The 14,307-nt window shown below is 31.8% G+C and overlaps 3 protein-coding genes across 3 annotated transcripts; 2 read left to right on the top strand and 1 right to left on the bottom strand.

The window, feature by feature from the left end:
- The first annotated feature begins 334 nt into the window (after positions 1–334).
- On the top strand, positions 335–2,431 carry LOC113870099. The gene is made up of 7 exons (XM_027506699.1): positions 335–445; positions 695–774; positions 1,098–1,168; positions 1,320–1,378; positions 1,468–1,549; positions 1,768–1,817; positions 2,360–2,431. The coding sequence occupies exons 1-7, from the start codon at positions 335–337 to the stop codon at positions 2,429–2,431; spliced, it is 525 nt and encodes a 174-aa protein (XP_027362500.1).
- A 1,111-nt stretch (positions 2,432–3,542) lies between these two features.
- On the top strand, positions 3,543–8,938 carry LOC113868685 (rab escort protein 1). The gene is made up of 9 exons (XM_027504499.1): positions 3,543–4,355; positions 5,181–5,303; positions 5,403–5,502; positions 6,077–6,115; positions 6,231–6,477; positions 6,559–6,634; positions 7,443–7,635; positions 7,946–8,026; positions 8,310–8,938. The coding sequence occupies exons 1-9, from the start codon at positions 3,652–3,654 to the stop codon at positions 8,409–8,411; spliced, it is 1,665 nt and encodes a 554-aa protein (XP_027360300.1). The 5' UTR covers positions 3,543–3,651; the 3' UTR covers positions 8,412–8,938.
- A 236-nt stretch (positions 8,939–9,174) lies between these two features.
- Positions 9,175–11,616, bottom strand: LOC113868684 (pentatricopeptide repeat-containing protein At2g13600-like). Its single transcript, XM_027504498.1, has one exon. It carries the CDS (start codon positions 11,533–11,535, stop codon positions 9,235–9,237), a length of 2,301 nt encoding a protein of 766 aa, XP_027360299.1. The 5' UTR covers positions 11,536–11,616; the 3' UTR covers positions 9,175–9,234.
- Between the last annotated feature and the right edge of the window lie 2,691 nt (positions 11,617–14,307).

Here is a 14,307-nt window from a genome sequence, read left to right as displayed (position 1 = left end):
ATTAGATTTTTAAATCAAATAAATCTTGACAAAATCAAACTTAAAATTGTAACTCTAATTCCATATAGCAAACATAAAAAATAAGTTAGGAATGATAGTGGAGCTAGTTGGCTAAATCTTATAAACTCAAAGATGGAAAGCCTTAACTCCTTTTATTTTTCTATTTTTATTCCCTGAACACATAAAAAACAGAAGATTTAAAAAACAAGAGAGAGAGAGAGAGAGAGAGAGAGAGAGAGAGAGAGAGATTATAAAAAAAATTAAAAATTCTCGGGTATTTAAATTCACGGTGCATTGATCTTGCTGAAAATCGAATCAGGGAGAAGAGTGAATTATGGAAGACGAAGCAACCCAAGAACATCAAAGGTTGTTTGCAGCTCCTCTCATATTTCTCATCGTCGCTGCTTTTCAATTTGCATATTATTGCCTCGATCACTTTAAGAAGGTATCATTCTCTTTTCCCCGTTCTGATTATTATTTTCGTGATAAATCTTGTAATTAAATTCAAATGTCAACTAAGATTCTCATAATTAATTAATCAAAGGATTGATAATGAAATTCCATTCCTTCACCAATTGAAAAAAGAAAGACAGATAAAAAGCCTTGTAGCATGTACACGAACGTAACAATCAGATAACATTAATTGCTTATTGTGATTATATTAATTTCTTATATTCATATGATTTTTCAACAGGGTGGATCCGACAATGAAAAAGAAATTCAATTACGCGCAGAAATAAAACAACTTTTGAAGGAGGCAGGCTCAATGTCACAGTAAGTAATTCATATGCTTTATGTTATTAGAGAATAATGTCAAAACTACTTAACAATTATACATAAACTTTGTCCTTTTTCTTTAGACAAAATTTTAGATTAAGCATTAAACATTCAATGATCGACCACACACACATATGTAACATTGCAGAGTTGCCAAATGATACAACACACATGATAAATGTTGCAATTCACATAGAGAAATCAAGTGAATAGGAAGAAGAAAACAAAATAACATGAGTAGAGATTACTGAAAAAGGGATGAATGTAAGATATGATTGGAAAGTTTATGTTTGTGTGTTCTCATTTAATTATCCTCTCAGGCCATCAACATTTGCACAAGCAGCAAAACTCAAAAGGCTGGCAGCTGCCAAGGAGAAGGAACTTTCAAAGTGTAAGTTTATTTCATTACATCTTCCTCTTCATTAATATAGTTTTTTTCTTCAATTTTCATGTCCTTTCTGTTCTATTAGTTGATTAATTAATTAAAAATAAATTTTCTTGCCCTCGACTTTGTTAAGATTATAGTTTAAATTATTATGCAGACCAGAACTTGTATCACAAAGATAATGTTTTATATTCAAAAGTGCTGCTCATCTTAAAGGTATCTTCAGATATTAAGTTCTTCACATTCTCTTCGACAGATTTTCTTTCAGGAGGCTTATTAAAATCTTTTTTGGCTGTGCCATGTAGTATTTCACATATGGAGTGCTGGTTATCTGGTTTTGGCGTGTTCCTGTGGCTAGCATTTCTCAGCAACTTGTACAACCTTTTGGTAATGCAATTATATATAATTATGTAACTTTACTAGGTAGCATAATCAACCCTCTCACTTATCTTTACAAGACCTGCCAAATATTTTTGCATCCAATACAAAAATCATTTTATTTATTTATTATTTTAAAGATTTCTACTTCTTCCAAATGAAGGCCTCACAGACAAATTGCATCTTTATTGCTTTGAATTTTGAAACATATTTTGCACTCTTTGCAGGGAGATTGTTATCTTTGAAGGCTGGAGGAGTCCAAAATAACAGTGTCATGGTAAGTAACTGCTTACCTTTTCTTGGTAAGTAATCACATATTTTATATTATATATGGTTTTTTTAATTTTAATGACTCACATTTAATTTTTATTATTTAATAAGTGATAAAAATAGGATAAGACTGTGATGTATTATTTGTTTTTTTAATAATGTAACTTGTCATTAATTTGTATATATTGATAAAGAAAATATAATAAGATACTTAAATAAAAATATAAATAAATTATGTAAAAACAAAATCTATTATATATATATATATATATATATATATATATATAAATAAATCAATGTTATCTTTACCTTAATTATTGAATAAAATATGAGGATATTTGTATCTATATTTTTTTACAAATTTTATAGTTACTTTTTCAATTAATGATGATTATTATTATACTTTAGCTACACCCCACTAACTCTAATTATATTTGATTAACTTTGATTCCTTTAAACCCCCCCCCCCCCCACCCCCACCCCTTTAGCATTCAAAGTGTTTGCACTTGATGTTGAGAGTTGTTTCTAATTGTCTTTATATCATTGCAGATTGGGATAATTTCTTGGTTAGTAGTATCTGCTAGGGTCTGCAGATTTGTCCGTCGAGCTTACAGCAAATAGATAATCGATATTCATAATGCTATAAAAAATTGCAAGTTGCTTCAAATCTTGGTTATATAGTAGAATGAAGATGTTAGTGCTTAATAGATATGTTGCAATTGTAAGGAAATTGTTCTTATATTTTTCCCCCCTCACAATCTGTTTGATAATTGATTCAGTTGTAAGTATTTCAATTTGTTTTAGTGTAGACAACGTTTAAAAGCTCCACTATTCATCGCGTGCTTGTTAATAAAAAAAGATCAAAAGAACATAAAATAATGTGTATGCGTGTCACGGACTTGAACTTATAGAGGTATCAAATTTCATTTCAATAATTTATCATCAACAGTCACAGGAGGTGATGCAGATTTTTTTAGTCAAATTTCACTAGAGATGCAAATGAGGGGGAAAAAACAAGCGATAATTTTTTTAAATAAGTTAAACAAAAAACACACAAAATTTTAAAATCTTCAGTTGTTTAATCTTGACAATATCTACATGTCTGTAAGATTTCAAATTTCAAAAAAACATATTACAAAAAGTTATTGCATATGTGTAGACAGAAGAAGAGTAAAACCTGTATTTTATGTAGATATTTAAGCTTTAAATTTAGATAAAATTTTAAATAATAAAAAACGCATATAATTAATTTTAAAAATAAATAAATAAGATTCCTTGTTAGAGATATAATGACACTGATACAAACTGCTCAATTAATTAAAAAAACCAAAATGTTAACGAAAATTAAAAAAAACTAAGAAAACCTTATTTTTTGTACATTTCAATTTTTTATTTCATATTTAAAATTGATTCAATAAAATTAATAAATATATTTACATATTTTAAAAAATAGAAATTATTTTGAATTGTAATTATAATTTATCATAAAATTTAATGTTTAAAAGATATTTATTATCTATTTTAATTTTTATTTGATATATTATTCCTTTAATAGTAAATAATTATTAAAAGAATATATACTATACTAAAATTAAAATACTATCTTTTAAAAAATAAAAAATAAGAAAAATAATCAATCAAATATTCCAATATGTAAATCATAAAAGATAAGACCATTTATTTACCATAGAATAACTCAAATGCGTGACGTGTGAATGGGTGCGTCCTCGTTGGACATTCTCACCATCAGTCAACTATTGCTGTATACCAAGCCAAACCATATTCAATTCAATTTGTTACACGGCACAGACGGCGAATATCCTCCACGCGCCGTCTTCGCCATGACGCAATCTCATGATCCCTTTCCCTACCCTCCCATTGACCCCGTCAACTTCGATCTCATCATCGTCGGCACTGGCCTATCGGAATCCGTTATCGCCGCCGCCGCATCTGCCCTCGGGAAAACCGTCCTCCACCTCGACCCTAACTCCTTCTACGGCAGTCACTTTGCCTCCCTCTCCCTTAACGATCTCACTTCCTACCTCAATTCTCCCAATTCTCTCCCCGTAACCGCCACCCCACCTGGCGACTCCGACGACGTCGTCATCGACCTGATCCGGCAACCGCTGTGCTCCGACGCGGAAATCGTCTCGTGCGCTTCCGACAATGACGCGGCGTTTCTGCGCGAAAATTCGAGAAAGTTCAGCGTCGATTTGGGAGGACCGAGGGCGCTGTTCAGCGCGGACAAGATGATCGATCTGTTGTTGAAGTCAGGTGCAGCACAGTATTTGGAGTTCAAGGGAATCGATGTGAGCTTGGTGTATGAAGCTAATGCGGGTTTGGTGAACGTGCCGGATTCGCGTGGAGCGATTTTCAGAGACAAGAACCTTTCTCTGAAGGAGAAGAACCAGTTGATGAGGTTCTTCAAGCTTGTTCAGCAGCACTTGGGTGAGAATCATGAGGATGGAAAAATTTCGGTGGAAGATATGGAGAGTCCGTTTGTTAGTTTCTTGGAGAAAATGAAGTTGCCGCCTAAGATTAAAGCGTATTTACCATTTCTATTTGCTTGTGAGAATTCAATTTTTGATTATTTGATTTGGAGATTATCCTTTGATTATGTTAATGTGCTCTGTTTGATTCTTGTTTGCAGAATTTTTGAAGTTATTTAGTAATTTATTATTATTGAAAAATGTTTATATGTTTATGCCAATATGTAAAGCTTCACGTTGATGATTACTGACATACTGGATATGCCAATATGTTAGCATTTTAAAAATTACTTAGATAAACGCAGAGGAAAACATTGTCCTGCTTGCTTCTCATTTCATCACTGTGAAATCTATGGTTTCTACTCCGATGTTTTATCGTCATGCTTTTATGTTTCTCTGTCTAGTTCGGAAATGAGAAAAATAGGGGTGAGAACTTTGTTTTTTGCTTTGAAAATGAGAATCAAATTACAAAGCAGACTGTGACTTACACTAACTGAATAATGTAAAAGATTCTTTTGCGCACTTATTTTTCCCTTCAATAATTGGTGAATTGATTTTTGACTCGTGTGTGAATTTTATTAATCATCTCTCTCTCCCTAAAGTTGTTGCTTTCAGTATTCTATGTAAGTGAAATCTGATAATTGGATAAAACAGTTAAAATCATAAAACGTTTAGTAGTGACTCAGTTTGTTTGATTGTATGTTTAAATAGTCTCACAGGGCAAAAGATTTTTTTAATTATTATTGAAAAAGTGAAATTGACCATCTTCTTGTGCTAACAAATAGAATTATCTTCTTTCATGAGCCTAACTGTATAAAGTGCTTGCATAACTTGTTTACCTATGTCACTACACTAAGGTAATGCCTCTTTATCTTTGACAGGATTCTTTTGTATGCTATAGCCATGGTAGATTACGATCAAGACAATAATGAGGTTTGTAAAGATTTACTTAAAACAAAAGATGGAATAGATCGTTTAGCTCAATACAGCTCATCTGTTGGAAGGTATTTTCTTATTCTTGTTGTTTCATGTGTTACATTTGTCTTGACTATTTATTTAAGGGATCCTCTTTAATTTTTAAATACTTATCTTGGTTCACCCAGGTTTCCAAGTGCACCTGGGGCTTTGCTTTATCCTATTTATGGTGAAGGAGAACTACCACAAGCTTTTTGTCGCGGTGCTGCTGTAAAAGGTTGCATTTATGTAAGTGTGAATGGGATTTATTATTGGGGGAATTTTTAAGTTAACTTCTTTCTCTTTAAAGGTTGCATATTTTTGTTTTAAACCTTGTTTTATACATTTCTATATATAAAAAAGAATCATTGTTTTATATGTGCATTCTATATTTTAAATGCCTATTGTCTGTATCTCTGTCTTCCATTTTTACACTGTTGCTCTTTTATGTGCCATCATATCATATATGTGATGGAAGGAAATGGGGGTTCAGCTGTCATGGAATTTGTCATGCTTGGCAAAAGGGATGAATTCAAATGTTGCTAGATGAGGATACTTTATTATTATTATTATTATTCAATTTAGTGGAGCCATTATATGTGTGCTTTTCTGTCATCGAAATAGCATATATCTTTCAGGTTAGGATGGAACTCATTTATCTTTGTCCTGTTCATGTTTGTGTTTGGACATTTTCTGATATTTTGTCGGCAAATTAAGTGACATTGTTAACTACTTTCCTGCTTACATAATGTTTTTAAAAAATTGTTTATTGTTTTGCTGGCCATATATACACTTATTTACATCTTAAACTTTTGTGATTCAGGTTCTAAGAATGCCAGTTATTTCTCTGCTTATGGATAAGGTGCAGAAATATATCTTTGAGCTGTGTTCTTTAGTACTTTTTTGTGAGAAGAAATGAGGTTGAAGAACATTATTGCAAAATGAATTTCATCTTTTTCATTTTTAAACCATTGCAGGTTACCGGGCTTTATAAAGGTGTTAGATTAGCTTCGGGTCAGGATTTATATAGCCACCAACTAATCCTGGATCCATCCTTGACAATTCCATCAGCGTTGTCTTTGTCTCCAAGAGATTTTCCCTGTGAAAGGCTCCAATTGTTGAATCAGAGAGATATTAAAGGAATGGTGGCTAGGGGAATATGCATCACAAGGAGTTCCATTAAGCCAGATGTAACAAATTGCTCGGTGGTGTATCCTCCTAGATGTAAGAGCTATTTAAATACTGCATTTTTGTAACAGAGGCATATTAAAATACAAGAAATTAACCTTTTCTCTATTTCTCTAGCTTTGTATCCTGAACAGGTGACATCAATCAAAGCTCTTCAGATAGGATCTAATCTTGCTGTTTGTCCTGAGGGAACGTAAGTTTTTACTAAATAAACATCGAATTGCTCTTATTCTGTAGTTATATTTCCTTTAATTTTCCTTTCTCCCCTTCTCTAAATCTTTTCTAATTTTTAACTTTACTTTTTGGTTTTATCATTGAGTGCAGATTGGAATATGGTAATCATAAGGTATTAATTAGTGGCTCAAACAGCTTATTTTGCATAATATTAACACACACTAAACGCTGTAATCCCTGACAGTAATTTATGCCTCAAATTTGCTAAATGATATCCACATGGCCAGTCTATCTATATATTCCAATTTCCCAAAGTAAACTCCAAATTTCAATAGCCAAAGCATAACAAGGATGGAAGGGATAACATCCCCTTTGTAATAACAACTTCCAACAAACCTCAATGATTATGATGACCACCAATGGTGCTTACCTCCATTATTAGAAATGATTGTGGAAATTATGACATTCCCTCTTCCACCAAGGGATCATGAGAAAATAAAGGAAAAGTTAGCTCTTTTATTTTGTTTTATTTTTGGTTGGGTGTGAGAAGTTACTATTGCATCTAAATTATTTTTTATTTTTTTTTGTAATTTAGCTGTTCTTATTCAAAAAAAAAATTGTTTGGGTTTTTGCTGCAAATTCACAGGCTTCTTTTCCCTGTCCCTGTGTCATGCATGTTGATTGCAGGCTTCAATATAGTGACAGTTGCTCTCATGATCTGCTTCTTTATGTTACTATATTCTTAGTCAACTTCTAGTTATAACATTTATATATCCCTTGTGTGAACTTGTCAACTTAAACTGACCTGTTTGCCTTATCTTTATCAGCTTTATTTCATACTTTTCCACTTTGTGCAATGATGCTGATGAAGGAAAGAAGTTGCTAAAAGCAGCCATGAATGCTCTTCTTACACTGCCTGTATCTGGAAGCTCTGAAAGTATTCCCATTGTTCAAAGTGATAGTGAAGATATAAAACCCATCGTGCTCTGGAGTGCATTTTATATTCAGAAATTAATTACGGTGTGCATCTAAATTCTGACTACACAGATTTATCTCTTCAACTATGTTTACTTTTACCTGCATATTGTAATGACACTTATTACCTCCACCCCCTTATCTATCTATTTTTTCAAAAATATTTTTTAGATTAAGAAAGTATTAGGGACCACAAGGAGTCCGTATCTTACATTTTTAAACAACACAACCACTGCCCACTGGACAGTATTTTAGAATTTTGTCGTGATAGATGTGATTCAAAGTTTAAACCTATGTAACATTGATATGGGCATCATTTTCTTGATTATGGATTTACTTTTACCTCCGTTTTCAGAGTAAATTTGAATTTATCAGCTCCACTCCTACACCGGATGGAAGTCTGAACTACAATGACCTTTTAGATGCAACTGAGAAGGTATGTCTTTATTATTCTTCATTTTGGATTTTGGAATATAAAATTTCTCAGTATTTCTGTATGACTTCTTGTTACCGTTAACCAGATAGCTGGACACTTAATTTGTGGATAAGTTGCTTGTCATTTTGTTCATGAAAAAGTAGGGAAATTAATTGGGAAAATATCCCTGCACTCACACTTTTACTTTGGTAAAATGACTGCGTAAAGACCCCAAAAAGTTACTACTTTTTATAATTATTAGCCTTGTCACTGATACTCACTTTTTTGGTTGTGGTACTCGCAGCTTTTTGGTCAGATGTACCCGGAAGAAGAATTCTTTCCAAAGACCGCAGCACCTGAAGATACTATTGATGAGGATGAAAGTGGGTTAACTATGGAGAGTTAAGCAAGGTCAAACTGGCTGAGCATCTTTGTCAGAACTGCAGCACCCACCAGGATATGTGAGAAAGGAAGTTGTGAAATATATGCGCATGCCCCCAAGAATTGAAGATGCGAGTTAAAATTGTTAACTGTGGAGGTAAAAGGATACAGATCCTAAGTTTTTTGGGTGAACAGAAACAAAAAAGGTCCTCAAGACAGGAAAAAATGTAATTACTGATTCTGAAATTTTTTGTCAAGCATACAAACTGATTTAGTGCTGTGTATCCATCCACTCATGAGCTTTTGTTGGACAAAGTTGCCCCTTTGTTTAAGATGAAGAACAGTGGAAGTTAAAGCTACGAGGCAGAAGTACAGCGCTCACATTCCTGCATCGTCGTCTGCAATTTGTATTTTAAAAACGATTTGATTGTATAATATTGTGTGAAGTTAGGACGCATTTGTTTGTTGCAACAGCATCTAACAGAAAAATTGTAGGCTGCCCGAACGCACTTAATTTTGAATAACACTTCCTCTTACTATAATTTAGACGCCTCAATAAATTGGGAACAAAAAGTTCTACAGTCAGAAAGGGAGTAGTCGCTGATGAAGTAAATATCTCGGTTGTGCTTTCCATTAAAAAAGAGAGAGAATATCATGGTTGTGCTATACACCACTGAACATTGTCTGGGTCGGTTATTCCCATTCAGAGCAGGAGGAAGGTTTATGTTGTATGCCAGTACATCTTTTCAGAAACTTTTTTTTTTATTTTTTTTATTTTTCTAAAAATGCACTTCAATAATGGCGGGTCATCAGTATATGACGTATCCCTTACTGGGTCTTAGCGATCCTCAGATCAACCAACTACTTCCTGGGTCTTTCTTCACACGAATCTTGGCCATTTTGTTCCTACATTCAAGAGCTTCTACCCATTTTCCCTCTCCGACGTAAATATTTGAAAGAAGAATATACGAAGCATGATCACTGGGATTCAATTCTATCATCTTCATCGCAGATTTTTCTCCAATCTCTGTGTTGTTATGATTCCTGCAAGCACTTAGTAATGTTCTCCATGCTGATTCACTTCCATCTTTTTGCACTATTTGGTAAGCTTCCTCCAACCTTCCTGCCCGACCATAGGCATCAACTAGGCACGAATAATGCTCAGATTCTGGCCTAATCTTGTATTTTTGAAGCATCAACGTAAAGAAATGCAATGTATCTTCAACATAACCGGAATGGCTACAAGCTGATAGCACAGCCAAGAAAGTTACATGATTAGGGGTCAAAGCATTCTTCTCTAGCCTACTGAATTCTTCTACGGCTTCTTGTGCTTTTCCATGATGTGCATATCCGCATATCATGGCATTATAAATTACTAAATTTGGCTCTACTTGTTCACCGAAAACTTTCTCTGATTCCTTCATGGTTCCACATTTTGCGTACATGTCTATAATGGAACTTCCCACATAGACATCATGGCTGTAACCAGACTTGAGAGCAAAAACATGGAATTGTTTACCCACGTGTATAGCTGAAAGTTGTGAGCAAGCTGAAATACAAAGTGGAAGGCTATAACTGGTAAAAGTGATTCCATCAGCCAACATCTCTTTGCATAGCTGTAAAGCTTCTGATTCCATCCCATTTTGTTTATAAGTTCCAATAATAGAACTCCAAGAACTGTCATCTTTCCAGACAATATCAACAAAAGCTTTAAATGCATCACCAATTTGTCTACACTGAGAGTACATGTGGACTAATGCATTGCCAACCAAAGTGTGACGGCTAATACTTAATTTCGCTATAAGTGAATGAATTTGTCTACCTGCAGGCAAATCTGATTTATTCTCACAAGACTTCAAAACAGAAACTACAGTAGCACCTTGAATTTGCAAAGAGGTTGTTCTGCGAAGTTCTTGTAATAGTTTCATAGAGGGACCAGATCCCTGCTCCAGTTGAGCATGAGCCAAGATCATAGAGTTCCATGCTACAATATCCTTATCATCAATTCTTCTGAACACATTTTCCACATCCACTAGTTCACCAAAACTGGCATAGAGAGTCAACAGCACACTTGCGACAAAACAATCGTTTTGATGCCCATTTTTAATCATTTGGCCATGCACTTGAACGCCTGTGTTCAAGTCCCCTATTTCAACACAAGCTTTCAAAGTACTAGACAACACGTGCTGATCTGGTTTCACCCTTTGTCTACACATGTCCTTGAAGAAATGCACAGCTTCCTCTCCTCTATTATTCATGGTATAGCCCGAAATGATAGAACTCCAAACAAAACTATCCTTCTCCTCCATGGAGTCAAAGATTTTCATGCAAGAACCTACATCCCCACATTTGGCATACAAGTCAACCAGAGCACTGCCCACCACAGCATCCACTTCAGCACCAAACTTGCACACTAGCCCATGGATTTGCTTCACCTCTTCCAATGAAGAACAGCACTTGAGCAAGCTAACAAACGTACTATCATCAGGTTTCAAGCCTTGGATCTCCCACATTTCAGAAAACAACCTCTGAACCATGCCAAAGTCACCAACTTGAGCCAACCCGGAAATCATAACATTCCATACAACAAGGTCTCTCTCCAACAATCCATGAAAAACACGACACGCATCCCCCAAATCACTGCCACTATTGAAGTACATATAAACAAGAGAACTCCCAGCAAACTTGTCTCTCTCAAACCCAAAGCGAACCACCAAGCCGTGAATCTGCAAACCCAAATCCCACAATGCAGGAGTGGCACAGGCTCGAAGCAGAACAGATAAAGTGTACTCATTGGGTCTCTCATTCGATGCACGCATCTGATTGAACATCTCAAAGGCTTTTGGGAGAAACCCATTTCGAAGATAAGCGGAAATTAAGGTTGTCCAGGAGACAACATTCCTGTGAGGCATTTGGTCGAACAGAAGGTGGGCATGGCGAAAGTGAGCGAACTTGGAGTACAAATTTAAAAGGGTGTTGGTTAAGTGGGTTTGTGAAATGCATTGGGAAACTATGAGCTTGGCGTGGATTTGGTTGCACTCTCTCAGCGTAAAGGGGTTTGAAGACTTTCCGAGTGACAGCAAAAATGGTTCAAACAAGCGACACAGTTTGGTCGTCACTTCTGGATCAAACGGTGCGTATCGGATCATTCCAATTCTCCGATCATCTCTTCTATCAAAATTTCCAACTTCTCAAAAATTTCGATGTCTTCGTTTACCACATTGCCAAATTGAAACATGTATAACTAACTTTTAGACTGAAATTGAAAAACTGAGCACAAATGCAATTTTAATTTATAGTAAATAAAAATTTATTTATTTTATTCTATTCATCTCGTCACTTTAAAAAAGAAAATTCGCATAATAAAACTATTTTTTATTGTCATATTCTAAAAATTAAAATTAAAAAATGCTTGGTTTGATTTGAGTTGAGTTGTGTGTATTTTTATCAAGCAGTCCAAACTAAACTAACTCAACTAGTTTTTTTTTTTCTTATTTTTAAATTGGTTTGTACATGTTTTTTATTCAAACCCAAATCAATTTAAGATTCTTCGACTCATTTAATCAATAATTTTATTAACTTCAAACATTAAGAGTTGAGTTTAAAAAAAATTAAAAAAGTAAATTTTTACTAAAAAATTATTATATTAAGATTATAAGTGTCATAAATATATTCTTTAATAAAATTTTATAATCATTAGTTATTTAAACTCAATACAAATCAATAGTTGAAGTTAATAATTTTTGTAATCAATTCACCTTCTTCATGATTCCATTTAAAACAAACAAAACTCAAGTAAATGATATGCCAAGTACAAAAATCAACCCTTCAACAAAATTAAATTTGATATTTGTGGATTTATAAAATATTTAATATTTTATTTTTATTCTTGATATTATAATAATTTTTATTTATATTAAAATTAACCTAAAACAAATTTATAAAAATTACATAAAAAAATGAAATATTTAATGTGTTAAAAAATTAAAAAAAAATTATTATTTTTTTCATATATTTTAATCTAAATTCAACATAAATCGCGAACTTAAATATGATATGACAGTTTATTATTGATACAAAGACTCAAACTTAAAATTTTACTTAAAGAATATCGAGTCGTTTGTTATTTAAATTAATTTCTGTTAATTAATTTATTTTTAAAAAAAAATTAGAGAATTAGTAGAAGAATTATAATGTAAGTTTTGTGCTAAAATATTTGTGCTTATATGAAATGTTTTTGGCATGGGGAAGGGATCCCTTTATGTTAAGGACGACTCAAAGAAATAGCAATTAATGAAAACGAATTGCTCAAAGACGAATATTTAATGAAAGTAAGACAACTGTACCAGTAAGCGAAAACATATTTCTTAGTTATTATAGTTGCGATAATCAAGTTAATACTCTTCTTATTATTTTATACTCAACTTAATGGCCTTTATTATATTAGACTCATTTATTGACAATACCCATTTGATTTATTAATGTTTCTTTTTTTTTAGGTTACATTATTTTATAATTTAAATGATAAATTCTGACAATGATATGATGTCCCTATATACAACTACATACATAGTCTTTATGTGGGTCATATGTATATCTAAGTGAGTTTATTTTTTATAATTTTTAATAAATATTTTTATTTTTAATTTATTAACCAGTGTCCTTAAATACTGGTTTTCATTTACATGAGAATTAAAACAAAATAAAATTCACTTTAGTTTATATTTAGTTTTAGCAAAGATCTGTCTTTAACTATTACCTAAATTATGGATAATTGATAAATTTAATTTTAAAGATAGAACTTATAATGCAATTATTACACGGTCTTAACTAAGATTATACATATTTTAATTTTTTTATTTTACTTTGGATTTAATTCTTATATTTTAAAATTTTAATTGGGTCTTTATAATTTTAGAATCACAAATAAATAATCTGTACTTTAGGCATCAAAAGCAAAACATAGACATAATGGCAGAAATAAATTCATAATACATTTTAAATTTTAAAGACTTAAAACTAAACTTTAAAATATTACATTTTAATTAACACACCAAAGTTTTTAAACCATTAATTTAATAATTCTTTCATTTTGATAACTCAATTAATGACCAAAAAATTATATATTCTCTAATAATTTTAGTTTTTTAAATAGTAATTTGTTTCATAAAAAGACCACGCACCATAATAATCTAACCATTGTAACACTTAAGTTTACAGTGTAAAATATTTGTAGTCAATGGTTTGGTCAAATTTTTTCTTTTATAAAAGTATTTCAATACACAATTAAAAAATATTTTATAACTAATTCAAAGACTCACTAATTTTTTCATTAATAATAATAATAATAATAATAATATAACCGTTTAAACGCTTAAAGTATTTATAGGCAGCCGTTTCAGCAAATAAAAATAAGACTGTTTTTGGTGAAAAAGTATTTGAAGACTCCGGAAAGAAGCGTTTATGACAATTAAAAAATATAAAACAAATAAGCGGTTAATAAATGCTTTTGCGAAAATCCGGTTTGATGCATTCAATCCAGACAACTTTCTACATTATTTTATCCAATTTTATTATTATTATTATTATTATTATTATTATTATTATATTTTTAATCGAATTAACTCCTTTCTTTATAGATAAAGCATTAAAGCGGTAAAATATTTTTAATAGTTTTTTCTATATACATTTATTAGGAATATAATATGATAATAAAATTACTAATTGAGAAATAATTATATTGACATAATTCAAAATTGATATTTATTTTAAATATATATGATAATATATATATATATATATATATTAAATTAATGATGTAATTCTTTTAATATTTTAAAAATTAAAAAATATTTGTATTTTTTAAATAAATGATTGATTTTACCATTTATTAATATAATATTAACCGTAACCATTGTTAC

This window comes from Abrus precatorius, unplaced genomic scaffold (assembly GCF_003935025.1).
Source record: "Abrus precatorius isolate BTA unplaced genomic scaffold, Abrus_2018 Scaffold6, whole genome shotgun sequence".
NCBI classification, from domain to species: domain Eukaryota; kingdom Viridiplantae; phylum Streptophyta; class Magnoliopsida; order Fabales; family Fabaceae; genus Abrus; species Abrus precatorius.
The sequence above is the reverse complement of the archived record's forward strand: the minus strand, read 5'-3'. Positions and strand labels throughout refer to the sequence as shown.